Raw genomic sequence first — 25,452 nt, 5'->3', positions numbered from 1 at the left:
CCTTTCTCTTCAGCACAGCGACAAAGGTTTATGATGGGTCAGTCCTCCTGCATGCTCAGATCATTCCCTTCCCTTGCTTGAAAAATTGTTCCAAAATGAAAGTTGAGCCCACATCTTTTTATCTGTGAATTCAATGCCGTTCGACGAGTCTCAAATAAGAATTTGGGCATCTTACTGTAAAAAAATATACCATTAATGTAAAAAAAGAAACTCTAAATAAACTATGTTCACATCCAGAATCAAACCCAGGTCTTCTACACGGGAGTCAGACATCTTACTAGGTGAGCTAAAGCACCAGTGATGACCCTTGTATCTGTAACATTTATATCCTTGATGACAGCTGAAACAACGTCAAACCAAAGAACGGTTCGGAGTGAAAATGGCTATTTTGTTGTTAATTAGCAGGAAATATCTAGAAGAAAGTTCTACAGAAATTAGCTAAGGGTCCTCAGAAATGTAGCTAGCTTTGTCACTAGGCGTTAGGAACAGCGACAAAGTGGCACTGCCTCTCTCTCTGCTGCTAAAGCTACGGATAGCAAATGCTACGGGCGATGCCTGAGCGTGAACGCGCATGAAGCAGCCTGCTCGAGCCGAGCATCTCTCTTTTTCTGTGATTTTACAGAAAAACAGGCAATCACAGTAAAAACACCAGGGCTCATTCTACAGGACCAGGGCATTGCAGGAGAACGTATGAAGAAGACATTTATTATTTCTATACATGTTTTGGCTGTCAACCTTCCATAATGCCCCTTTAATGCAGATAAAATCAAACTAAATCTCTCGGGTTTCAATAAGACATCCAAACGCTCTGAAGTCATTCAACAGTAAAAATGTGAGCTGGAGTCTGTCCTGGACCAAAGAAATAGCATAAAACTGCTATTTTATGCTATTTTTTCAGTTGAACATAAGCTATGAAAAAGCCATAATAATACATTTATCCCCATTTTTGTCAAAACTGCCCGTTAAACATATTTGACGTCAGTTTAAGAATCTTTATTTATTTCAGGGACAGTTTAGGAAGAACATCCTCACCTAAAACATTTACAGGATCAAATAAATGAAACAAATCTCATATTTTACAGAAGGTGTGTGCAACTGTACAGCTGATGTGATGAGGCAGACATCCATCCTGGGAAGACGTTATTTACAAATAGTTATTCTTTCTGACTGGTTTACTTTTGGTTCTGACTGCCTGCGGCTGGCGAGGCTCGTCGGTCACGTGTCTGGCTTCTCGCTGATCTCCAGCACGCTGGTGCTGATGTGGAAGCAGATGTAGGAGGAGTAGTCCTGCTGGCAGAGACCTGGGATGTCGTAGCTCACCTGGAGACGCAGAAAGACTCGTTCATCATGCAAATCTGGCATGTTTGTTCTTATTTGCCTGTTGCTGGGATTGAAAAATCTCCTCATCATGAGCCCGCGGACACATTCTGACCTGGATCTGAGTTTTCGGTGGTTCTAAAAACCCGTGGCTTTGCTTTGGATTAAATTACAACACTGATAAACAACCAGTTGCTGCAGGATCAGTTTGCTCTCTTACATCTTTCGTGCTTGCAGTGGGGTCCAGATGCACGAACAGCGAGTTGAGCTCTTCCTTCAGTTTCTTTGAGCGTTTCCTGTCGGTTTCTAAGAGAAAAGCCTGATAATTTACAGGTAATCCATACCTACCAGGAAATACACAGAATTCCCATTAAAATCAATCCATCGCGTCATTTTGAATCTGACCCACCGTGTCTCGCATCGTCAACGCTCACCTGAGGACCGATTCAACAAAGACTCTTAATGCTTTCAAGTGAATCCAGGCCATGAACAGCTGAGTGAGATTCACCTTCAGCCAACGCACCAAGATCCCCTGTGGATGCAGGAGTTAGCTGCAGAAATACGCTTTAGCGCTTCAGCCCGAGGTCAAACCGGGACTCACGTGCTGCTCCTTCTTCTGGACGCTGAGCTTCACGATCTCCAGCTGCTTCTTCTCCTCCACATCAAAGCTGTACTCTCTCACAACGAACCTGTGGGATCATAGACTACTTTATGGTAATCGACACGGAAGGCTCGGCTCAGACTCCGCCGGGAGATTTCTGTCCAGCCCCGCTGCTTACTTGCTCTGCAGAGCTTTGGCTTTGAAATCACATACAGCTCTTTTGAAGAGGGTCACAGCAAAGATCGCCCCTTCTCTGTCCTCCGTCAGCTTCCTGAAAGTCACGCACAATAAAAGCAGATCAGCAGCGGCGCGGAGAAAACGGGTGACTTTTAGATGGTTTATCGATGAGTAAGAAAATGTTCAAAGACACATTTGTTCCTGACTTGTGTCAAACCAGTCAAACCAAACATCTCTGGACATTTTAGAATCAGAGGAGCAGAAGGAGATGTTTCTCTTGTTGTTTAAGCGAGCTATACTCTTTGAAAATACAATATTCACAAGTCCAACCCTCTTTTCTGCAGGCGTCCACCTCTAAGCTGCCCCGGACTGCAGGAACGTCCAAAGCTGTTTCGAGGATTCAGGTTTATGTTTTTGACGTGTTGTTTGCACCTTTCTACCATGATTCCCAATCGCTCACCCACGTAACCATAAAATTATTTAGCATGCTAACACGATGTGGTGTTACGGGGAAAAACGACGCAGTTTTCTGGTTTTATTCTGAACTTCTCTCTTCTCTTCTGTTCAACGCCGCTGAAAATCTGGAAATTCACATGAACAGCAGGTGGAGACTTCCAGAACGGTCCGTTAGCCAGCTGGGCTCTGGCTTCACTTCCTGTTCAGCTACTCCAAGTGCAGAGGGGGTCAGACGGTCGGAGCGTCGTGTGACGGATAGATCGAGATCCAGTCACTTAGAACGGGAAGGTCACAATGATTGGATAAAGGTTTTCCAGGGTTGTTCTTCTCAGAGATGATGCAGATTGTTTCCTTTTAGATGAAACGTTGATTTGATTGGTTGCCATCAGTTTGGGGAGAGTTTTTCAAGCAATGGGACAAAAATTCTGTAGAAAACATCTCCTCCTTCACCGGAAACGGTTTTTGCACGTCCTGTACAAAATAATCAGCTGAAGTGGTAAAAATAAATGAATCTGATTAAACAGCATTAGAAAACGACTGCTGTTCCTAAAAAAGTCACTCGGTTTTAGATTTTTAGATTAGTTTTAATTCTGGGCGCTTGAACTTCTGCTCCTGCTTGGTGTTCATGAAGCATTCAATCATTCAAAACCTCCGCTGGAGGCGTTTCACTCTCTGAAAGCAAACTTCCCTCCCTGCTGATCCAAACCTCGGACTCTTTCTGCAGAACGCCTGCTGCTACTCAGCTTGACCTTTTGGAGGCCGGAGCCCTGGAACTGGACGGCAGCACCTTGTGGTTCGCCGAGCAAAAGCGTGACTCACCTGCTTGATCGAGGAACCACAAACACCGAAAAGGACTCGTAGCTTCTCTCCCACTGCAGGTAACTTCCTCTGGGATGAAAAACACAGAAAAGTCTTTAAATCATCAAACATCGCAGAGACACACACAGACGTGGGGTTTGACCCACCTGCTCACCACCACCAGCAGAGTTGTTAAATACTCAGAAACCACCAGGTCGTCTTTGCTCACGATGCCGTTCAGACTGCGGGTTTGCAAATTCCCACTGAAAACGGCCGAAAACATCAGTAAACATGCAGAAGATGCAATGAAACCAGATGTTTTGCTCACTTCTGGTTGTCCAAGCTTTGCAGGCTGGCCTTCACGCCGCCATACGCTGCAGATCGGGATCGTAACTCCGTCTCCACCAGTGAAACTTCCTGCAGAAAAACAACGGTACAGTTTCAACGACACCGATTTTAATGATCTCCTCTTTCGTTGAGCTCCACAGGTTCCTCAGATGAATGTAAAACAACTATTTACCGACGCTTTCCTCTGGGGAACCTCTGAGCAGCGACTCGAACGGTTTAAAACGTGGAACATCTCTCATTTTAGGCTCATCTTTGGGCGTTAAAGCTGATTTTAGCATCAAAATTTAAGCCCCAAATCATGAAGTACGATGGAAACCTGAAAACCCGCGTGTTGTTCAGGTGATCTGTCATTAGGCTTCAGTTTTGTTTTTGACTTGCATGTGATGGTACTGGTACGGTTTACTTAAAACTGTTTAATTAGTTTAATTAGGCTGCAAAACTTCCTGTAGAAAACCAAGAAGGTTGTGTAACACTCTTGGAGACGACAACTGCATCCAGTGTGGAGGATTTTGGAGGTTTTCCAGCATGAATGTCTTGTTTAAGGTCAAAGGTCAGACGTTCTCCGTCGGGATGTTCTGCTAGAGTGCAGAATTGATGGTTCCATGACTTACAGCAGGTGGCCCAGGTCCTGAAGCAGCAGAGCAGCCCCAGACCATCGCGCTAACGCCACCATGTCTGACTGTTGCCGTGGTGATCTAGTAGTTTGTCTCCAGATGGAGCAGATCGCTCACCTTCCAGATATGCTGGTAAAGGTTCTCAGTCATCCAGATCATGGTAATCCAAAGGGTTCAAATGAAGGACTGGACTCCTTTGGTTTCTCGGCTCGTTAAAGAGCAAGTCACCCCAAAACCAACGTTTTTTTCCTGATAAACTATAAATGTGTGTCTAATCGTGCTGCGGACACGTGTAGACATAGGTTTGCCCCCGGGTCGACCCAGGACACGTTGGAGAGGTTACATCTCCAATCTGGTCCGGGAACGCCTTGGGGTCCTGCCGGAAGAGCTGGTGGAGGTGGCCGGGGAGAGGACGGTCTGGAGCTGCCTAGTTGGGATGCTGCCCCCGCGACCCGGACCCGGATAAGCAGAGGAAGACGACGACGAAAACAGTCAGTGTTGCGCCGTTGTCAGGTAAAAACCCTGCACTGCAGTTGAATTTAAATCTGCCATCGCTATTGGCTATGAGGTACCCTAGAACGTTAGCTGGTACCATATGATGTCACAATGTCGTTGTGAGCCTGTGTGTGTGTGTGTGTGTGTGTGTGTGTGTGTGTGTGTGTGTGTGTGTGTGTGTGTGTGTGTGTGTGTGTGTGTGTGTGTGTGTGTGTGTGTGTGTATTTGTTAGTGGCTCCGCCCTCTCGGTCTGCTAGGCAACAGCATTTGTAGCATTTTTCAAACAGGAAGTGGGAGCGGAGTAATACCCTGGTAGGGGGTGACTTGCTCTTTAAGCCACAGCAGACGGCTACAGTTTATAACACGACTTCCATATTCCAATTAGAAGAAGTTCAGTTGCCTTCATTGGGACCCTTTGGAAGTCCTTCCAGATGTTTCTGCTTCAGTCTCATGAGTCCCAGAAATTTTACCCAGAAGTCTTTAAAGTCATTGAGACTTTTTTAGTAAATATGAGATTTTCTGTTGGTGAATCATGACCTCTGACCTTAAGCTCGTGAAGCCTGTTGTGCTGCAGATGTTGTGTTTTCTTTAGACTGTTTTAGAGATCGCAGCTTATCTCATGAAAACAGAAATTAAAAGTAATATTTGGAGCACTAATAGTCATTAGAAGCTGGTTGTGAGTGGCGGGTAGATCTTTTGATCTCGCTGTTGCTCTTTCACCTTGTTGATGATGTCTGCCAGGGTGGAGAGGGGCAGAGCGGTGGGGTACTTGGATTTGTCCCACTGAAACTTGGTCACGTAGTTCATCAGGTTCTCTGAGAAATGAAAAGAAAAGCTCTAGAAGGTTCTGACCCAGCAGCTCAGAGTCTAAGAGTCACGGATCAAAACAAAGAAGAAAACGGCCAGGGTGCACTTTTAAGAGCAAAGCCGCAGAAATGTTACCCCTTAGTGAGGAGAAGTAGGCCTTCAGGGGCGCCGGCGCCACTCTCTGACTCACGCTGAGGTCTGACAGAGGAGAGTCATCAGATTGAGTTCTCCTACAAAATAAAAGCATGGCTCACAGCTTGATCCGCTAAAGTGAGCTCATGTGACTCACCTCCATTGACCAAGATGCTTTCCTGAGCTTTGTCTCTGGGCGGCTCCATCACCTCCTTCAAACACTGGCAGGTTTTCTTCAACACACTGAGATGAGAGAATATATGTCATAACTTATTATTTACTTGGCTTCAAATAAAATAATGTTCTATCCTCATAAACCCCAGAGAGAAGAGTAACAAACAAGCTGATGTTAACATCAATTACACTTCTCTGATGACCTGTTAATACCGGATACTGGTGACGTAACGTCAGTGATGACAGACTAAAAACACGCATGTCAGGTTAACTGGAGACTCTAAAGTGTCTCTTGGTGTGAGTGTGAATGAGTATTTGTCTCTGTGTGTCCCTACGACGGAGACAACGTTTGTCCTGATGTCCCCCACCCTTCGTCCAATGAGCAGTGGAGACAAACACCAGCTCTCCTAACGAAGCAGTCGGTGCACGAATCAATGCAACTAAAAATAATAATAGATAAAATGGGCACTTTCCACCTGCAGCACTTAGAAAACACACAAAAATAAGTCTATCCAGCAGATTAGAGGAAATTACTAATCCCATCAAGAGCTCTTGGAAACTTAGATGCATCCGACGAGCCACAAATAGAAGAGTAGAGGTGTGTTTGCTGCATCATTCTGAACTTATAAACGTATAAAAACTAAAAACTGATTATTTTTATTTTGCAATAAGATGAATGTCCTACTTCCAGGAACTGTCAGAAGGTTCTTGCACCACCTGTTGGGTTGTAACGGTTCAGATAGACCGACGATGAATTTAAAACTAGGAGGGAAAACTAAACGCCACCTGTCCCTGGCCATTAATTAATCACGACTCCTCGCAGGCTGAGAGCTGCTGCTCGTGGTGAAGGACAAACGCTGCAGCTCAGGCTAAAAACACGAAGGGTACGGCCAAACGAGGCTTTCTTTTACCTTTCAGTCAGCATGTCGAGTTTGGATAGACGATCAGAGACGCTGAGGAGACTGTCGAGGATTCCCACCTGCAGCCTCGGCAGAAACACAACCGTTAGTTTCTGTTGGTGCGTCTTCCTTCTGACGTCTTAAAAAGTTCTACGCAGCTTTCAGGATTCGCCCCACATCCACCTCGCATTTGGTACCAGATAGAAAAGAAGAGTTAGGAACATCATGTAAACAAACCAGCTCAGTTTTGTCTGCAGTTTCTGTTGATGGTCAGTAGAAGCTTGAGTTACATCATGTCTAAACACGAGGCACCAGAATAACATTTTGTTTTTAAAAGAGGCTAAAGCGGCTCCTTCGCTATGATTAGTTTGCAACGACATTAAAAGTTGTAGATAATCATAATAAATCCTGAGCTGAGTGTTGGTGATCTTTCTGCACATCAGAAGGAAAACGCAGCTTTACTAATGATGCCAGCAGGGGTCACAGGAGCAGTCGCAGCTTCGTACAACAGAGCAGCGGGGTGCAAAAGCTGCTCCCTGCAGGTTTGACACTGATCATGTTGAGTGAAACGGGTCAGATGGAAATTTTGCCTCAAACTGTAGAAAGCAACCTGAGCCTGGATCCCTTCACCAGAGAAGGACACCAAACACCAGCAGCCTCCTCACACACACTCCACTGTACCAGGATGAACAAAGAGCGGACGCTTGGGCCCGCCTGGAGGACGGGAACGACTCCTCGTCTCCTACTCAGTGGAATTTCATTCGCACTCCCAGCCTCTTCTGGCCACGCTCACCTTCAGATCAGGGATGGTGAACCTCCAGCAGGAGGCCATGTGGGTTTTCTTTATGCTCCTCTTGAGTTTCTCAACGCTGGTTAAGCTGGTCTTGTCCAGCGGGACAGAAATCAAGCAGAAATCACTCATGGCTTCTCGTGACCCGCAGTCATAAACCCCCCCTCACAGAAGCAGGTGCTGGCAGCTAAAAATCTGCAATCATAACGCAACACAGCGATTTTAAATCCCCTCAAATAAAAGTCAAGTAGAATATTTCACTTGGATAATTTACTAATGGTGTTTTCTTGAATGTAGACTCATAAAGACTTTAAAATATAAAGAATGAGCCGTTGAAAGTTGTACCTTCAGGTTATCTTCATGATCATCCTGTGACAGCCTCAGTGAGAGTTTCCGTCTGGCCGGCGGCTCCACCTGAGACGGACTAATGACTGCTCCACTTTACACCGTCGGACGCCAGCCTGCTGTCTTCGTCTGTCTCTCACAGGAAGTCGGTGTCACTCAGGTGATCTTGGCTTGTGTACGATAACAGAAAAAGAGAAGAGGCGTGCAAATCATAGCCTATTTAGGGGTTTTTTGCCCTGTTGATGCACATCAATAACTGTTAAACAAATTTTAAAGTTTTAGCGGCTTTCTACTTATTTCTGTTCTTTTCTGCACTCGCAGCTCATTTAAAGTCATCTCTTGAACTTTTATTTTTATTTATATTTTTGCCATCCATCATTGCTGCTGCTTGCATCATCGTTCCTGGAGTCAGATGGTACCCGTCTGCTTCCCGTCTCACTCTGAATTGTGTAAAATAAACAGCCGTTGTTAGTGACACAGATCATACCAGCTTTATTTATAGGCTATGGCACACAGAACAAGTTAGACAACAAAGCAAACGGATCTGCAATAAAGATAGATTTACAATAATCAGAAAAAAAACTCGCAGCCTAATTAATGAAGTGTTGCCAGAATAAAATCAACACCTGCTAAATTAAGATTAACAACAGATTAAGGCATTTCTGCAATAAAAGGTCAAATGTTCCTGAATAAATCCTTTACCTGGCCAGTAGGTGGCAGCATATGTTAAATACTTTTTGTCTACCTACCGTACAAAAATATGGCAGCAAACCACAAAAGGAGGCAGGAAACAAAACAACATTTTGATCTTTTTAATGTTTCACGTGTTTTATGTCATTCTTCTACACAAGAGGTTTCTAAACCTGAGCATTTCATATTTATTTTTATTTATTGTGAGTCACGTATTTTAATCATTTATCCCATGCATATAAATAAAATATTGAATAAAGGTTATATTTATATATATATGTGTGAATTCATCCATCCATCCATTTTCATCCGCTTATCCGGAGTCGGGTCGCGGGGGCAGTAGCCTAAGGCGAGAGGTCCAGACTTCCCTCTCCCCAGCCACTTGGGCCAGCTCCTCCGGGGGAATCCCAAGGTGTTCCCTGGCCAGCTGAGAGACATAGTCCCTCCACCGTGTCCTGGGTCCACCTTTAGGTCTCCTCCCGGTTTGACGTGTCCAGAAAACCTCACCAGGGAGGCGTCCAGGAGGCATTCTGACCAGAAGCCCGAGCCACCTCAACTGGCTCCTCTCGATGTGGAGGAGCAGCGGGTCTACTCCGAGCCCCTCCTGGATGACCGAGCTTCTCACCCTATCTCTAAGGGAGAGCCCAGCCACTCTTCGGAGAAAACTCATTTCAGCCGCTTGTTTCCACGATCTCGTTCTTTCGGTCATTACCCAAAGCTCGTGACCATAGGTGAGGGTAGGAACGTAGATCGACCGGTAAATCGAGAGCTTCGCCTTCTGACTCAGCTCTCTCTTCACCACGACAGACCGGTACAACGCCCGCATCACTGCAGATGCAGCACCAATCCGCCTATCGATCTCACGCTCCAGCTTCCCCTCACTCGTGAACAAGACCCCGAGATACTTAAACTCCTCCACTTGGGACAGGATCTCATCCCTGACCCGGAGAAGGCGTTCTACCCTTTTCCGAATCAAGACCATGGTCTCAGATTTATGTGACCCAGTCCATTATGGCCAAAATCAAAGAAGTTGATAAAATAAGGAAAAGGCTTTTTATGTCATTGCAGAACCGTTATGTTGCATTAAAAGAGAAAGCGTGGCCAGTTCTTACAGAACATCTATTTATTATGGTCTGTATTTATGCTGGACTGCTATTATCTATTGTAATGTTTGGAAATGTGTTTCTTCTACCTTAATTTGCTATTAAAATAAACATATATCTTCATTTTTGCCGTTTAAGCCATGTAATTACTTTTTATGCAATTTAAATGTTTCTGATTAAACAGGTTTATCAGATTAAATCAGCTGTTGTGATCAAATGTTTACTTCAGTTTTTCAGTAGATTTTTAACCAAATAGTTTTTATTTGGTTTTTATTTTACTGTTTTGAGTAGTTTATACATTCATTGTAGAATCCCCCAAATCCATGCTTTTCTTGTTGAAAACAAAATATGGACCATTTAAAAAGAAACCAATGTTTATCGATGTGTTGCCGCTGCTGCCTCTCAGTCCCAGGAGCCGTTTCTTGAAGAGCAAGTCACCCCCAAATCAACTTTTTTTTTGCTGATAAACTACATAAATGTGTGTCTAATTGTGCTGCAGACACGTGTCGTCAATAGTTTGGTACTTCAGTGCATCTTAGTTAAAATTTAAATATTCTGCCTAAAACTGGCAGTGTTGTGCCGTTGTCGGGTAAAAACTCTGCACTGCATTTGAATTTAAATCTGCCACCGCTATTGGCTAAGAGGTATGCTATGATGTAAACTGGTACATTATGATGTCACAGTGCTGTTGTGAGCCTGTGTGTGTGTATTTGTTAGTGGCTCCGCCCTCTCGGTCTGCTAGGCAACAGCATTTGTTGCATTTTTCAAACAAGAAGAGGGAGTGAAGTAAGTTTCTTGTAGGGGGTGACTTGGTCTTTAACTTCAGCACCACGGATAGCACCGACTCCTGCTTCGCTTGATGGAGGGATGCAGAACTGTGCTGTTGGCCCTGGAACAGCTCCGTTTGTCTTTTAACTAACACTTAATGTTTTTTTAATCTGACATGCTTGATTAGAAACTTTATTTAGAATAGAAGGGAAGGTGGGGAGTTACCACTCTTTAGTTTCTTTGTTCTTTTTAGCCATTTAGAAGAGAACATTTAAACTCTTGAAGCTTACAGTAAATCTTGACCTATCTTTTTGTCCTCTTGGGAATATTAATACTAAGGATGAGAAGAGGAACATTGATTTATAAATGAAAAAGATTTACTTAGCAGAAAAACTTCTAAATGCTTTCAAACACTGTTGATGCCTTAAAAGAATGGGGAATTTGCGCCCTCTGCTGGCAAAAACTATGTATTTCCATTTTTGGTTCTTTTTAAAACACAGGGAAGGTTTTTCCTTTATCTTGCTAACGTTTCGTTTGCCGACTGCTAAACATCCTCATAAGAGTGTGTCAACTCTGAGGATGTTTAGCAGTCGGCAAACGAAACGTTAGCAAGGTAAAGGAAAAACCTTCCCTGTGTTTTAAAAAGAACCAAAAATGGAATTAGAAACTAAACACAATAAGAACACTCCAAAAAATTTTTTTTTGAACACACCAAAGATGTTAAAAACAATGTATGGTGGGAGTTGCTGCCCTCCAGTGTCTGAAACCTGGTACTACATGGTTTTATCCATTTTATCCACAATATTTTAGCTTTCTTATCTTAATGAAGCTTTAAAAAAAATCCTAGTCCTTATTTTTGTCCTCTTGGGAATATTGCGGAGGAGGAGGAGAGGTAACTGTATAAATGTAAAAGCTACTTATAAGAAACACTTCAATTCTTCCAAACACTTTTGACGTCTTGAAAGAAAGGAGAATTTGCGCCCTCTGCTGGCAAATAACAGAACACCACTCTAGTTTCTAAAAGCATTGAAATTATAATTTAAGATGGGAAGTTGCTGCCCTCCAGTGTTTTTAAAGCTGGTACTAAACCTTCCTTTTTAGACATTTAGAAGAGAATATTCAGGCTCCTGAAGCTAAAAAACAAAAACTTAACCTGTTTTTTTTGTCCTCTTGGGAATATTCAAAGTAGTAGAAGGAGGAGGAGGAGAAGAATAGGGAACTGAATTTATAAAGTTAAGAATTACTTAGTAGAAACTAGAAACACTTCCAAATATTATTATTTATTTATTTATTTGGGGGGGGGGGTGTTTTTTGTTTGGTTTTTTTTTTTTTGCCATGGAATTTGCGCCGTCCACTGGCTCTGTCTAGATTTCTAGACTACCTGACGGCCATTCCGCCACTGCGCACAATGAACCATCATTATAACAATATTACATAAATATAATTTGAACTGAGTTTTTAGCTAAATGAAGAGAAAAAAAGTCTTTAAAGGGAGAATTGTTGCCAAAACACTAGCTTTTATTTTGAACTTTTTTCAGGAAGTGTTTCTACTATTGTAACTTTATATGTGCAGTTCCCTATCATCTTTCTTCTCGGCATTCTTCAGCTTAACATTAATATTCACAAGAAGACAAAAAAGCTTTCTAGCTTCATTCAAAACAGAACCAGAGTGTAGTTCAGGCTTTTTGCCACTGGAGGGCGTAAATCCCCCCTTTTTGCTCATGTAAGGTAAATTAAAGCTGAACTTGTGGCCAGGGGAATGTGTACAGTAGCATAAGGTGTACAGATTTAGATCGTTTTAGTGTTGCGACGTGAGAGCGTGTGAAGACATTCAACACAGACAGTCAAAGGCGTGTGCCTCGCGCTCATTGCGTGATTTCTGGCACTTGCTGTTGGCCTCTTGTGGCAGTTTGATGATATTACAGCAATTGTTCTTACGTCGCAGTCTGTAAAAGAAACATAAGAGAATAGAAACAAAAAAAAACTCTGATGTGATACCACGATTTACATAACAATAATACTCGTTGAAATGTGTTAGTTTTGCTATATATGCCGTTTTAAACTAATGTCGTAGACGTTTGTAAACAGGCCGGAACGTTTATGACAGTCGATGCGGTTTCCAGTCGGATCCATTTCCTGAAGCTCACTTTGGCTTCCTGTGTTTGGTTTGATTCAACAACGTGGATGAAGTGCCAAGAAGCCTTTCGATACTTAAAATGCAGATATCAAATGTCAACGATGTGAAAATTTATAACTTAAGCTACGGGAAATCTCTTCCCGAGGTGAGAAATTCGGTTTGGTGAAATTTGACGTCACTTTGTAGTTTTGAGTCCACTTGAGCTAATGTTTGGTTAGCACACTGAATATCACCCGCTGGTGGCTTATTTGTGATAATTTCAGGCTGAAACAAATGCATTTAAATTAAAAACAGGTTTAATTTTTAATCGTTTAAACTTCAGAATCAGTCTCGTTTAAATAACATGTAGTTTTCTTAGCTAACTTTGTCACGCAGAACCTTCATATTTAATAAAAACGTGTAGGTTATTTGTAGCTTGGAGTCTGCAGGTGTTGTTCCCGACACGACTGTTTACCTGTTACCTGCTTAGTTTGCTCAGGATGACAATTGTGATAGAAAACGACAATTATCAAACCCGTAAAAACAGTTCGTTCAAAGGCTGATGAGCACATTAGGGTTTATGTTTTCATGTAAGCAGCACTGGGGTTGGGGCACATGTCTGAGGTCCTGGGGGAGCTGATTCCATATGTGAGCAGCATAGTAGCTAAAAGCATCGCTACCCTGTTTGGTTCTGACCCGAGGTTCTGCCAGCTGATTGTTTCCCAGAGCCCTATTGGGTGTTCATACAGGAATGAGATCGGACATGTATTTTGGCCCCATGCCACTGAGTGATTTATAAACTAGTAGTAGCACTTTGTAGTCTATTCTGTAGTTTACTGGTGACCAGTGTAGAGATCTAGGAACAGGAGTGATGTGCTCCGTTCTCATAGTTCTTGTTAGGACTCCAGCAGCAGCGTTCTAAAGATAATTCTGACTAATCTCAGTCTGTGTTCTGTAAATCCAGTGGTTGTCGGACCGGAAGAAAAGACAGCTGCAGAAGAAAGATGTTGGTAAGCCGACACCTTTAGCTTCATCACATTCGATCGTTTCATTCAGAAACTTTTACTGTTCTAACTGCGTTTTCTTTATTTCCAGACATTCAGCGTCGGATTGAGCTCATCCAGGACTTTGAGATGCCCACGGTGTGTACCTCCATCAAAGTGTCCCGGGATGGTCAGTTTGTCCTGGCAGCGGGTAAGACGAGCTTCCCTTTAAGAGTGAGGAGTTTATCCCTGCAGGTGAGCGTATTAAATACATTTTTATTCTATTTTAGGAACCTATAAACCCAGAATTCGTTGTTACGACACCTATCAGCTGTCCCTGAAATTTGAGCGTTGTTTAGATTCGGAAGGTAAGTGGATGGACTCGTCCTTTGGTTGGGGTTCCTCTGTTATCCTGATGACTAATGTCTTCCCCCTTTGGGCCTCTTCAGTTGTGGCCTTTGACATTCTGTCTGACGACTACTCTAAGGTGAGACTTTCACGCTGAACGTGAAAATGATGAGTTTGATCTTCGTCCCGTTGTGTAAAAACTCCTAAATCCGCTTTTGTGCAGCTGGTGTTTTTGCACTGCGACCGCTACGTGGAGTTCCACTCCCAACACGGACACTACTACAAGACTCGTATTCCAAAGTTTGGACGGGACTTTTCGTACCACTACCCTTCCTGTGACCTTTTCTTTGTGGGCATGAGGTTGGAGCATCCTTCGTGGTTTGATCTCGACACGAATCGTTTGTCATGTTTATTTGACACGAGTGTTTGTTCTGACTCAGTTCTGAGGTGTACAGGCTGAATCTGGAACAGGGCCGCTTTCTGAACTCCCTTCAGACAGACGCTGCGTACGTCCGCTCAGGTGTTTTCTCACTCTGTGATGCCATATGATGTGATTTTATTCTTGACTTCTGCCTTTTCCTTCCTCCTTAACCAGAGAGAACAACGTGTGCGACATCAATCCCGTTCATCACTTGTTTGCAACAGGAACCTCTGAGGTAAGCGACATCACAGGATGCTTTTGAAATGTAGCGTTGCTTAGGGCACGTTCAACTCCACAGTTGTTTTTACAGAAGTGAGCGATTTAGGTTTTATTTTATAGTTTTTTTAACAACTTTGTTTATTTCCTGCTCAGCACATTAGCTGCTGAGCGGCGCTTACTGTTGGAGCTAAGGGTGGCCATTAGTGCCAGTCTCTTTCTTTATTTCCCAAGGGAAAGGTGGAATGTTGGGACCCTCGTGTCCGGAGCCGAGTGGGCCTTCTGGACTGCGCCCTGAGCAGCCTGACCGAAGGAGCAGAGTAAGAACTCAACTGATCCTAGCCCAGTGTTTCCCCTACATAGGCTCAGGCGTGGCGCCACGGCTATGAAATCAACACCCCCCCACGGCCGACGCACCACACCGAAACGTTCCGCGCGCTGTTATCCCCGTCCTCGCTCTCGTGTCAGCGAAACGGTCCGTGAATGTTAGAAATACGCAGATGTCTGTTTCCGCTGGACAATATCAAGTAGGGATGCAGCGATACGAATTTTTCTGGGCTGATGCCGAAAGCCGATATTAATATTACTGTTGTGGCCGATAACCGATATTTGCCGATACCGATTTACGTTGCTAAAATCAGGAAATTTTGTATAGACTGAAATGATGTGAGGTGAATTTTTGAACTTTTGCTTTATTTCTATAAAGTTGAATTTTCAATTTGCCCCCCCCCCCCCCCCCCCCCCCCATGACAGATACGAAAACAAGATGGAAAAAAACATCGTCCCAGTTTTACTTATCAGACCGATATCGATATGTTCAAAAACGGCTGACTTCGGCCGATACCAATATGTGGTGCATCCCTGATGTCAAGTAGAAAAGTGTTCACAGATAACAGATCTTTAATGAAGAAACGATGTGAATCATTTTTTATTTTAATGTTGATTTTATTTCATTTCTGTGGTCTGGATGTGGTTTGGTCTGAGGTCTAAAGCTCTGCCCTGCAGATAGATTTAGTTTCTATAAACAACAACAAATAAATAACAGCAGCTGAACGCTCACGCGTTCACCAGCAGCTCTGCCAGCTGATTGGTTCTTTAGTAACTAGTGACATCACACAGGTCTGGTACTGAGCAGCATAGGTGCTGACTCGATGACTTCCTGGTTGTGTTTTTGCTGACAGGGTCCGGGGTTTACCTTCCATCAGTGCGCTGAAGTTCAACGGCTCCCTCTGCATGGCGGTAGGCACCAGCACAGGGCAGGTGAGCCCGACCGGACCGTAAAAAACCTGCGACGCTTCATTTAACACATCAAAACGTCCTGCTGCAGCTCCGCTTGTGCAACGATGCTGATCCCAGACTCAGGAGGTGTGTTTGTTTCTGTCCCAGGTGCTGCTGTACGATCTACGCTCCAGCGAACCGCTGCTGGTCAAAGACCACTTCTACGACCTGCCAATCAAATCCCTCAACTTCCACCAGCCGCTGGACCTCATCGTGTCTGCTGACTGCAAGATAATAAAGATGTGGAACAGAGACACCGTGAGTAGCATCTGCAGCCGGGGTTTTGTAGATTGCGTTCATCACGTTTGTCCATTTTCAGAGTTTAGTTTCTAGATTTATTCTGTTTCCTTTGAGAAATCAGCAACAGAATTACAGACGAATCTCCACCTTCTGCTAAACTGCTGTCTTGTTTTTAAATAAAGAACAAGTGGAATTAAAGGAAGAACAAATGGTTCTCGACCGGAAAAGGGTGGCTTGCCAACTCCGGGTCGGGGGAGAGGTCCTACCTCAAGTGGAGGAGTTTAAGTATCTCGGGGTCTTGTTCACGAGTGAGGGTAGGAGGGATCGGGAGATCGACAGGCCGATCGGTTCGGCGTCTGCAGTGATGCGGACGCTGAGCCGATCTGTCGTGGTGAAGAGGGAGCTGAGCCAGAAAGCCAGGCTCTCGATTTACCGGTCGATCTACGTCCCAATCCTCACCTATGGTCATGAGCTTTGGGTAATGACCGAAGGAACGAGATCGCGGATACAAGCGGCCGAAATGAGTTTCCTCCGTAGGGTGGCCGGGCTCAGCCTTAGAGATAGGGTGAGGAGCTCGGACATTCGGGAGGGACTCGGAGTAGAACCGCTGCTCCTCCGGTTCGAAAGGAGCCAGTTGAGGTGGTTTGGGCATCTGGTCAGGATGCCTCCTGGACGCCTCCCTGGGGAGGTGTTTCGGGCATGTCCTGCCGGCAGGAGGCCCCCGGGTCGACCCAGGACACGTTGGAGAGGTTACATCTCCAATCTGGTCCGGGAACGCCTTGGGGTCCTGCCGGAGGAGCTGGTGGAGGTGGCCGGGGAGAGGACGGTCTGGAGCTCCCTAGTTGGGATGCTGCCCCCGCGACCCGGATAAGCGGAGGAAGACGACGATGACAAATGTTTCGTTTACGTTTTGATGAGTTGGTAGTAAAAATAATTCTGGAGAAACTTTTCTATTTCTACGTTTTCATGCAGACGTTTTGCTAAAGTTTGTCTTCTTTGATGATGATGACATATTTAATTATGTTTTCTACCACAGGGGAAGCAGTTCTGCTCCCTTCAGCCTCAAACCAACATCAACGATGTTTGCATGTATCCTGATTCAGGTGAGGAAGTGTTCTGTCGCGTTTTTAAAATCTAGTTGATGTTTCTATTCCTCACCACTGGGTGGCGGTATTCTGCTGCAGCGTGACTGCTTACAAGCAAAAGGAACTTTTCTCTGATTTTGCATTTAAAGGCTTTTTGTCCCTTTTATCTGAGCAGATTTAGTTTATTTACATTTTTCCTGCGTGTCCCATAAACAGGAATGCTCTTCACCGCCAACGAAGACCCTAAAATGAACACGTTCTACATCCCAGTGAGTACCAAACACAAATGCATTCACATCCCGCTCTGTTGAGCTCATATGGGACAGATCTGGGAAGTTCGTGGGGCGGGAATCACACATCAGGTGTGATGGTGGATTTGTGCTCCTACAAGGACGCGTTGAGGAGGGAACAGACACAAAAAAGGAAAGGTGGCTTAGAAAATCAGACTGTTGGAAATGTCAGCGGTGCTGGAGTCCAGCCTGATCTCCCAGTGTGTGTGTGTGTGTGTGTGTGTACAGTAAACTTGACTTTGCTTTGTGTAAACCAGGAATTAGATTCAAGATGAACCTTCTGTCCTAGACGCCGCTGGAAGGTGAAAACTTGATCTTGGTGTGAATTTGACCATTTTTTGTTACTTTAATTTGTCACGTGAGCCAAATCTGTCCTGAAGGCTCGATTTAAGAGTTTTCTGCTGCGTTTTAAAGCCACGATTTAGCTCACGTGTGACAAATTACAGTGAGCACTAAATGCCAACCAATGGCACTCTGGCAGCGTCTCCTAAAGCTGAAGCGGTAGCAGCCGACTGTTTCTCCTGCTCTGGTGTTACTGAGCGGAGAACCTCTAGCACCAGTGGTGTTCTGGTGCTGAATACGTGCGTGTGAGATGAGCGGAGGACCAGGGAAGTGCGGCGGTTCGGTGAGACCCACAACCGGATGGTCCGATGGTTGATTTGGGTCTGAAACGTGTTCTTGGCGGCGGTTTTTAGACAACGAGAGAGAACCTCGCGTTATTCTGCAACCTCCTGTTGAGGGCATGAAAGAAAAACATTTGAAGTTAAGTTGTTTTGCAGATTTGCCAAAAAGATGAAGAGGAGCTGTAAAAATGGCCTCAAGCTTGGTCAGAAAGCAGTGTTCACTAAACTCTGTGTTTCTGAGCTTGAATGTTGCACCAGGACTAGCCTTGCGTGTGTGGTCCTTTGTTTTATGTGATTCGGTAAATATTGGCTGTCAGACTGTTGCGTTCATTTATACCTTTATGTGTTTGTTCAGTTCAAATCCATGATTCATCTGACTTTTCCGAGTAATTAAAGGTGGGGTAGGAGTTCCTGGAAACACTTTGGTGGATGGATCTGGATCCAGTCCTTAAGAACGGGATGTTCACCGTGACTGGACGAGGTTTTCCTCGGTTGTACATTTAAGCGGCAAGTGCCGATATTCAGTTTTTGGCTAAATCTGCTGCAGAAAAACTCACCTTTAGTTATTTTTGTGTTTTTGTTTTCATCGTGTCGTGTTGGCTTTGTCCTTGGCAACGTGACATCATCCTGAGTCAGCTGATTGGTTGGTCGAACCAGGAAGAAACTCCCCGAGTAAACCGAGTAGATCTTTGTCCTGGATTCAGTTTACCCCGCTTCATGTATCTAGAATACGTGTGGGCGACGTTGACACAGGAGTTAAGTGCTCGCCCCGCAATCGGGAGGTTGCAGGTTCAAGCCCCGCTAAGTCTGTCGTTGTTGTTGTGTCCTTGGGCAAGGCACTTAACCCACCTTGCCTGCTGGTGGTGGTCGGAGGGACCGGTGGCGCCTGCGCTCGGCAGCCTCGCCTATGTCGGTGCGTGTGTTGTAAAGCGCCTTGGGGGGTTCCAGGACTCTAGATGGCGCTATATCAAATAGAGACCATTTACCGATAAATACGCCTCGTACTTTTAGGAACTCTGTCTAGATATTTACCAGGATTTATTCGTTTTGGGTTCGGCGACGAAAACCAACTCAAAATGTCATCAGAACTGACTAATAATTATTTTATAAAGTCTTTCAGATTAAGGGCAAAATTCTACTGGAGCGTTAAAAAAAATCCAAATTAAAAAAACTAAAGCATTAAATATGACGAGAGTATTTCATGAACCAGAATAAACAAACGCGTCTTTAACTCGTTCACTGCCAGTGACGACTAAAGTCATTAGCATGTTTTTACTGTGTGGGCGTCGGACGAGCCCCCGCGCCGTGAGAACAAACATCTCAGCTCTAAAGCCGATCTTCATCCACATATGTCACGTGATCAGGAAGCAGAACATCCATGTGTTAGGAGATCGTTTTGGGCCGCTGCTGTAAAAAATAGTGAGGCGCGAACCGGAAAAGCTTCCGCCGATCACAATTCAACAACGGATTATGAAAGAACGGATAACGCTCGAAAAGCGCTGATTCTTCCTGATGTAAGAGGGGAGTCTCCACTTTGTTTAGGTTGTTTTGGCGTCGACATCATCCTAGCGCGCAACGTTCTGTGACTCTTAAAAAAAACTGTAAAAACGGTGAGAAACGCCGGCAGGGAATGAGTTCAATGTAATATTTGGAGTAGGGCTGGGCGATATGTTCTAAAATCAGTATCACCATACATCGAGGATTTCACCTGGATAACGATAAATGGACAATAACCACAGGTGTGTGCAGAAACAACAGTTGTCCACTAGATGGAGCTGTCACGTGTATTAGGTTGACTGAAGGGGGTACAGCTTCTTAAAGGGACATGAACATTGCCAACCTACACACATCTTTTCATTTTTATTATCAAATTTATTGGCGGGAAAATCATCTCGATGAGAGTCGGAAATTTCCATAACGATAAATTTTGGATGTATCGCCCAGTCCTAGTTTGGAGGTAAAATATTCCATAATGATGTAATAAAGTACCTCAGTGAGGATGAGTGTTGTAGGTTTATATGATAAACTGTGTGTGTGTGTGCGTGTGTGTGTGTGTGTGTGTGTGTGTGTGTGTGTGTGTGTGTGTGTGTGTGTGCGTGTAGGCTCTGGGCCCCGCTCCTCGATGGTGCTCGTTTCTTGACAGCCTAACGGAGGAGCTGGAGGAGAGCCCGGAGAGCGCCGTGTATGACGACTACAAGTTCGTCACCAGGAAGGACCTGGAGAACCTGGGTGAGAGCTGAACTGTGAGACATCCTAAAGCTTCCAGATCAAAGCCGCCGCCCCCCAAAGCAAACACCGCGCTTGTTATCTTTAAAAAGCAAACGATTTTCCTGAAACGGTGAATCCAAGTCTGAGGGCTGAGGGGGTCGGACTGTCTGAGCGGGGTTGAGTGAACTCTGGAATGCAGGCTCAGCAGTAAAGAGATCAAATGGCAGAAAAGCAAGGAGCTGGTTGGCTTATGTGGAATAAAGGGGGGGGGGGGGTCCTGAGGGATGGCGGTGTTGGTTTACAGGAGCCTTGTAACGTAACCCTCTTACATAAGCGTGCCCGGGATTTCTGAGTACGGCGTATCGATGGAAGTTCCCAGTAAGTCGCTCTGCGTTGCGGCTGGTTCTGTCTCAGGTGTGCAGGCAGGAACTCATCAGATGTTTTCACTCGCACGCCAGCGACTACTGCCTCTGCAAGTTCAGACAGTTGGTTGCTGCAGATGGGAGGCAATAAAAGCGGCGCTTCAGAATGGGGTCCAGACAACTTCCTCATTACTGAAATCATTCAGTGGCTCTGGTGCTGGAAACATCAACTTTTCCTGTGCTAACTGGCAAACATCCCTGTTGATGAGCCGCACAGTTCCTGCGTGTCACATGACAGCAACCCTTTTCTAAGATCGCTGACTGAGAAAATCCTGAAAACATCAAAGTTTTGGCTTCGTTTTGTGGCGGTTGACAGCAACAGGTCTACATGTAGCCTCTAGGATGAGATTTGTCCCACTAAACATGGAAAAAGCAGCAGCTTAACGAAGCCGCTCGCCGTCCACGGCACCAGTTTACGAGCTGAAGACCGACTTGTGAGTAAACACCGTCAGGTGACCTGGATGCCACACAGAAACAACAATGGCGTTGAACTTTCTGCTCCGTCTTCGGGGTCAGACTCTGAACGCACGAACCTCTGGAACCACCAGAGGCTCCGCCCCCTAGCCCAGGGTCCACATCAGCATCAATAAATAACACAAAATGAAATGTTTAGCATTTTGTCTGAACCCAGGGTATCCGTAGGTCTTAAAAATCCTTAAAAAATGACAAATAATCCTTAAATACAGTTTCCAAAGGTCTTAAATTACCAATGGTCCACTAAACAAGATTCTTTTATTTCCTGCTGGACCGGGGACAGGATTTTTTGTGTGCGATGTTGCCGTAAGCGGAACCGTACACATTCAGTTGGTTGTGAAAGGGGGCTATTTTTAGATGAGCACATTAGCTGGTTAAGCTAGTGGGAGCTTGCGCCATGGGGACGTTTAATGGTAACTGGATGGCTAATCCCACGTTTGCGATGTGGTTAGCACCGGTTCCAGGCAATAGCTGGAAATTATAGCTTAAATTTATTTAATTTTAAAAATAGCTTAAATTTGGTCAAAGTGGCCTTAAAAAGTCTTAAATTTGGCTCCCTCACACCTGCAGATATCCTGTTCTAAACCCCAGAAAAGTTTTGGTCCCTAAACCGAACACGTTTACGTCGTCCGGACTGTTCGCTCATATGAAGCACCCTCGCTGTCTGACCCATACCCCGGGGGGGGACAGCACCCGCCCGGCTCCTGAGCTGGTGTTTATTAACGAGTCCTGCTCACGTCCTCTTTCCTTTTCCAGGTTTGTCTCACCTAGTGGGAACGTCTCTGCTCCGAGCCTACATGCACGGCTTCTTCATGGATATACGGCTTTATCACAAGGTTGAATCCCCTTACCCTCGATGCTCAGCCTGTAAAAACCGGACCTAAGGGTTTGTGCTGTTTGGTTCTGCTGCAGGTGAAAAGCATGGCCAATCCTTTTGCATACGAGGAATACCGCAAGGAGAAGATCCGTCAGAAGATCGAGGAGTCCCGGACGCAGAGGGTTCAGGTTAAGGTGCGAACGTTCTGCTTTCCCAACGTCTTAATCTGATCAGTGTCATCAAATCGAACTGATAGTTTTAGCTGCTTCAAACTGGATTATTCTGGTTTCTCCAGCTGAGCTTTTCAACACGTGAAAACAAAACTTTCCTCACATCCTTGATTTCAAAACGGATCAAATGCTTTACCACATGTGTGTTTGGAGGCTGATTTCATCACTGCTTGTTTGTTTGTTTTGATCGAGACAGAAGCTGCCAAAGGTGAACAAGGACCTGGCTCTGAAGCTGATGGAGGAGGGTGACGATGAAGCCGAGGAGGCTCCGAGGAAAAAGAAGGGCAAGGTAGGAAACGGGCTCAGCTCTCCTCCCTTCACCGTTTTCTTTTGGGCGTCGAGCTCGGTTAATTCAGGGATGATTCAGGCTGAATGCTGCCGCTTGCGTCATTCACGCTTTATGATGCAGACGCCCGCACGGCCACGGGAAGGTTCAGTTCTCCCCTCGGGCTACGGAGTGTGTGTCTGCACAGCTTTTAGGTTATGTCACAGGAGAAATCGGTTCCGTTTGATTCATTCTGAAAGAATACAGAAACGTTCCTTTAACGCTTTAGTCATGCGTCTGTGCTTTAGCTGTAAGATGTAGCAGGAAACACTTTCACACGTTTCCCTCTTCCACGACTGCAGGCGCTCCCGAGCATCCTGGGAGACGATCGATTCAAGGTGATGTTCGAGAATCCGGACTTCCAAGTGGACGAGCAGAGCGAGGAGTTCCGGCTGCTCAACCCCATCGTCTCCAAGGTGGGACTAAAGAGGAAGAAGAAGCTGCGTCTGCTGGCTCAGCAGGACGCCGCCTCCCAACAGGTAACCGGTTGCTGCTGCTCTCCGGTTTGTTATTCTGAACGGGAGACGTCATTCTGCTCCTCGTTTCTCTTCAGGCGGCAGAAGACGAAGAGCCGGAGGGCAAAGCCAGCTCCGAGGAGGAGAGCTCCGACGACGACAAGAGCTGGGTGGAAGAGGTGAGGGAGCAGAGGAGGTTACTGCGGCAGGAGAACAGAGACCGGCGTCGGCAGGAGAGGAAGGACGCCGACCGAGACACCGTCCTGCTGGACCGGGGACAGAACCAAGAGAAGACGAGTCAGCCGCAGTTTTATCAGCTCAAACCTGGAGAGGAGTTCCGAAGTTTTAAGGACGTGGCCCACAAACAGAAACTACAGAAGTACGTTTTACTCCTGACGACAGAGTAGAAGCCGTCGCCCTCACAGGGACAGAGTAAGTGTTGTGTTTGTTCTCAGGGCGTCTCTGGAGGACCGGCTGAAGATGGAGGAAAGCTCTGGAATCAACAGCGCCGTCGACACGGCCGTGGGCAGCAAACAGCTGACCTTCACTCTCAGAAAGGTACTTCTGCGTGTACGCTGCTGTTGCACCTGTAAACGTTTCAGTTTGAAACAACCACAAAAACCTGCCGTGAATCACAGCTGAGGTGAAGTGGCTTCTGGGAATCCAACAGAGCACTACGAGACAGAAATGAGAGTTGTGTGAGTCAGCTGTATGAACAGGAATTCTGCTTTTCTTTTCAGTCGGAGCAGCAGAGGAAGCAGCAGCAGGCGGAGCGGGAACACCGCGAGGAGAGGAAGAAGCTGCGCCGAGCGGCCGGACACTTGAGCAGCAGCCGGGGGAGAGGCCGGGGGGGGAGGGGGAGGGGGAGAGGTCACTACTGAAGGGAGAGATCAGATGTGAACCTGAACATGAACTCACAGCAAAGACCTCCAAGCAGCTGGTTTAGATCTCCCCTCTGTACAAACGTCATACTGCAGCCGCGTCTTTACACCGAGAGAGGAAGATAAATGTTTTATCTTGTTGGATCAGTTGAACAAATATATTTGGTACAAAACAGACGTTTCTGCTGTTTGTTCTTGAAAATCTAACAATGTGCCTTTAAAGACGTCCTGAGATGGTTTTTTAATGTGTTTGGGTGGAAAACCCTGCAGCCTCAGGTGCGTCAAGACGTCAGCGACTTTGTTTCTCTGTGCAACAAAATGACGTTGCAGGTAATCGCTCAGTGTCACCACAACCGTTAGGACAGAGGAAGTAGCTGAGACCGCCTGTGTCCTCAACAGAAATGTTTTAAATCCAGTAGAAAAACATTTACAGTAATCAGCCGAGAGTAAAATGAGCTTAAACAGGAGGAGAGCTCCTGTACCGCTGGAGCCAGGCAACAGGACAGAAACCGAAAAGTCCATAAACTGTTAAAAAATAAATAAATAAAATGGACCTTAACTTTTTCAGAGGCGTCTTATGTTGAGAAATGGTCCTTTTTATATTGAATACATGCGCACACTCGCAAGTTCATGTTCAGAGTATAAAATGAGGATAACTTGAAGCTACTGCGACCTCAAGTCTAAGCTCAGTATCTGCAAAACAGACTGATTTGTGTTTTCTACATTTGAGTGAAGTCAGCTGTGGGTTTACATCCAGGGATTCGTTAGTCATGTAAATTAACCGTGGGACAAACATCTCCCACCTTTTGGCGTCCGGTGAGGATTAGGTGAAAGCAGATGATCCAGTCTTGTTCCCCTGCTCCGCTCTGAAACACAAAATAATCAGCTTGCTGCAACTTTACAGGCTTGAGAAGAAAAAGGCACATTTTCAGTTTAGCCTTTTGGTCTTTTCTTCTGAAAGTACAGAGTCGTGACTGACACCTCACAGTCGACCGCCAGGCCGCCTCCCTCCTCAATCTGTTCCCTGCAAATGGATCAAATGAGTAAAATGTGCTGATGCAGCCTTCTCTCTGAGCGTCAGGCCAAACACACAAAAGATGATCCAGTGAAAATACGGTCACCTACTTTTTTTTGTCCTCATCTCCACACGGCCGCGAGCTCGGACCTCTGAAAGAGGAGATGATGAGTCAGCAAAGAGTCCGATTAAATGTGTCGGAGCAGCCTATAGGTCACGTTTTATTAGTCATTTATATTTGAGATCATTTTAAAACCAAATGCTGCACAAAATCACCAGATTAGGCAGTTAAAGGTAGCATGAGGATAAGCACGGATTGTGCAGACGAGCAAAAAGGGTTTTGTGGCAACATGCCTGACACCACTGCCAAACCTAAATTACAAGTAACACCAGTCGGGACTCAGGGGAAATGTGCTGCCTTACCCTTTTTTGTTGTTGTTGAATTCTTTTGTGATTCATGACTGAATTATTGTGCAGTTCGCAGCAACACGTTTCTTCTCCGTGACCAGGA

General features: G+C 45.3%; 2 protein-coding genes across 3 annotated transcripts; one reads left to right on the top strand and one right to left on the bottom strand.

Annotated features, from left to right (window-relative positions):
* Positions 1 to 1,190: 1,190 nt before the first annotated feature.
* atp6v1c2 (ATPase H+ transporting V1 subunit C2) lies at positions 1,191 to 8,083 on the bottom strand. The gene is made up of 13 exons (XM_054742221.2): positions 7,954 to 8,083; positions 7,612 to 7,803; positions 6,831 to 6,898; positions 5,903 to 5,988; positions 5,527 to 5,621; positions 3,678 to 3,766; positions 3,517 to 3,612; positions 3,371 to 3,439; positions 2,097 to 2,189; positions 1,919 to 2,006; positions 1,752 to 1,849; positions 1,538 to 1,661; positions 1,191 to 1,320 (listed from the first exon to the last, which is right to left on the bottom strand). Exons 2-13 carry the CDS (start codon positions 7,738 to 7,740, stop codon positions 1,216 to 1,218), a joined length of 1,140 nt encoding a protein of 379 aa, XP_054598196.2. The 5' UTR covers positions 7,741 to 7,803; positions 7,954 to 8,083; the 3' UTR covers positions 1,191 to 1,215.
* nol10 (nucleolar protein 10) lies at positions 3,289 to 24,103 on the top strand. 2 transcript variants are annotated; one of them, XM_054742199.2, is made up of 21 exons: positions 3,289 to 3,429; positions 13,595 to 13,640; positions 13,726 to 13,824; positions 13,904 to 13,981; positions 14,063 to 14,100; positions 14,185 to 14,321; positions 14,402 to 14,467; positions 14,557 to 14,617; positions 14,833 to 14,918; positions 15,780 to 15,858; positions 15,985 to 16,134; positions 17,153 to 17,219; positions 17,418 to 17,470; positions 20,217 to 20,343; positions 21,975 to 22,054; positions 22,131 to 22,229; positions 22,462 to 22,554; positions 22,893 to 23,069; positions 23,144 to 23,424; positions 23,501 to 23,603; positions 23,786 to 24,103. In XM_054742199.2, the coding sequence occupies exons 3-21, from the start codon at positions 13,764 to 13,766 to the stop codon at positions 23,924 to 23,926; spliced, it is 1,977 nt and encodes a 658-aa protein (XP_054598174.2). In that variant the 5' UTR covers positions 3,289 to 3,429; positions 13,595 to 13,640; positions 13,726 to 13,763; the 3' UTR covers positions 23,927 to 24,103. The 2 variants fall into 2 exon arrangements, with proteins under 2 accessions (XP_054598174.2, XP_015824640.3); XM_015969154.3 differs by lacking the exon at positions 3,289 to 3,429 and adding an exon at positions 12,638 to 12,796.
* The last annotated feature ends 1,349 nt before the right edge of the window (positions 24,104 to 25,452 follow it).

This window comes from Nothobranchius furzeri, chromosome 18 (assembly GCF_043380555.1).
Source record: "Nothobranchius furzeri strain GRZ-AD chromosome 18, NfurGRZ-RIMD1, whole genome shotgun sequence".
Lineage (NCBI taxonomy): Eukaryota > Metazoa > Chordata > Actinopteri > Cyprinodontiformes > Nothobranchiidae > Nothobranchius > Nothobranchius furzeri.
The sequence above is the reverse complement of the archived record's forward strand: the minus strand, read 5'-3'. Positions and strand labels throughout refer to the sequence as shown.

Bases quoted from the DNA above. Each gene is read 5' to 3' on its own strand.
- atp6v1c2 (XM_054742221.2), bottom strand. From the start codon at position 7,740: ATGAGTGATTTCTGCTTGATTTCTGTCCCGCTGGACAAGACCAGCTTA. The intron at 3,767-5,526 runs GTGAAAGAGCAA...GTTTTTCTGCAG, and splicing joins TGGCAGACATCATCAACAAG to GAAGTTTCACTGGTGGAGAC. The intron at 1,662-1,751 runs GTGAGCGTTGAC...ATTTCCTGGTAG, and splicing joins TTTGTTGAATCGGTCCTCAG to GTATGGATTACCTGTAAATT.
- nol10 (XM_015969154.3), top strand. From the start codon at position 12,731: ATGCAGATATCAAATGTCAACGATGTGAAAATTTATAACTTAAGCTAC. The intron at 12,797-13,594 runs GTGAGAAATTCG...CTGTAAATCCAG, and splicing joins ACGGGAAATCTCTTCCCGAG to TGGTTGTCGGACCGGAAGAA. The intron at 14,322-14,401 runs GTTGGAGCATCC...GTTCTGACTCAG, and splicing joins CTTTTCTTTGTGGGCATGAG to TTCTGAGGTGTACAGGCTGA.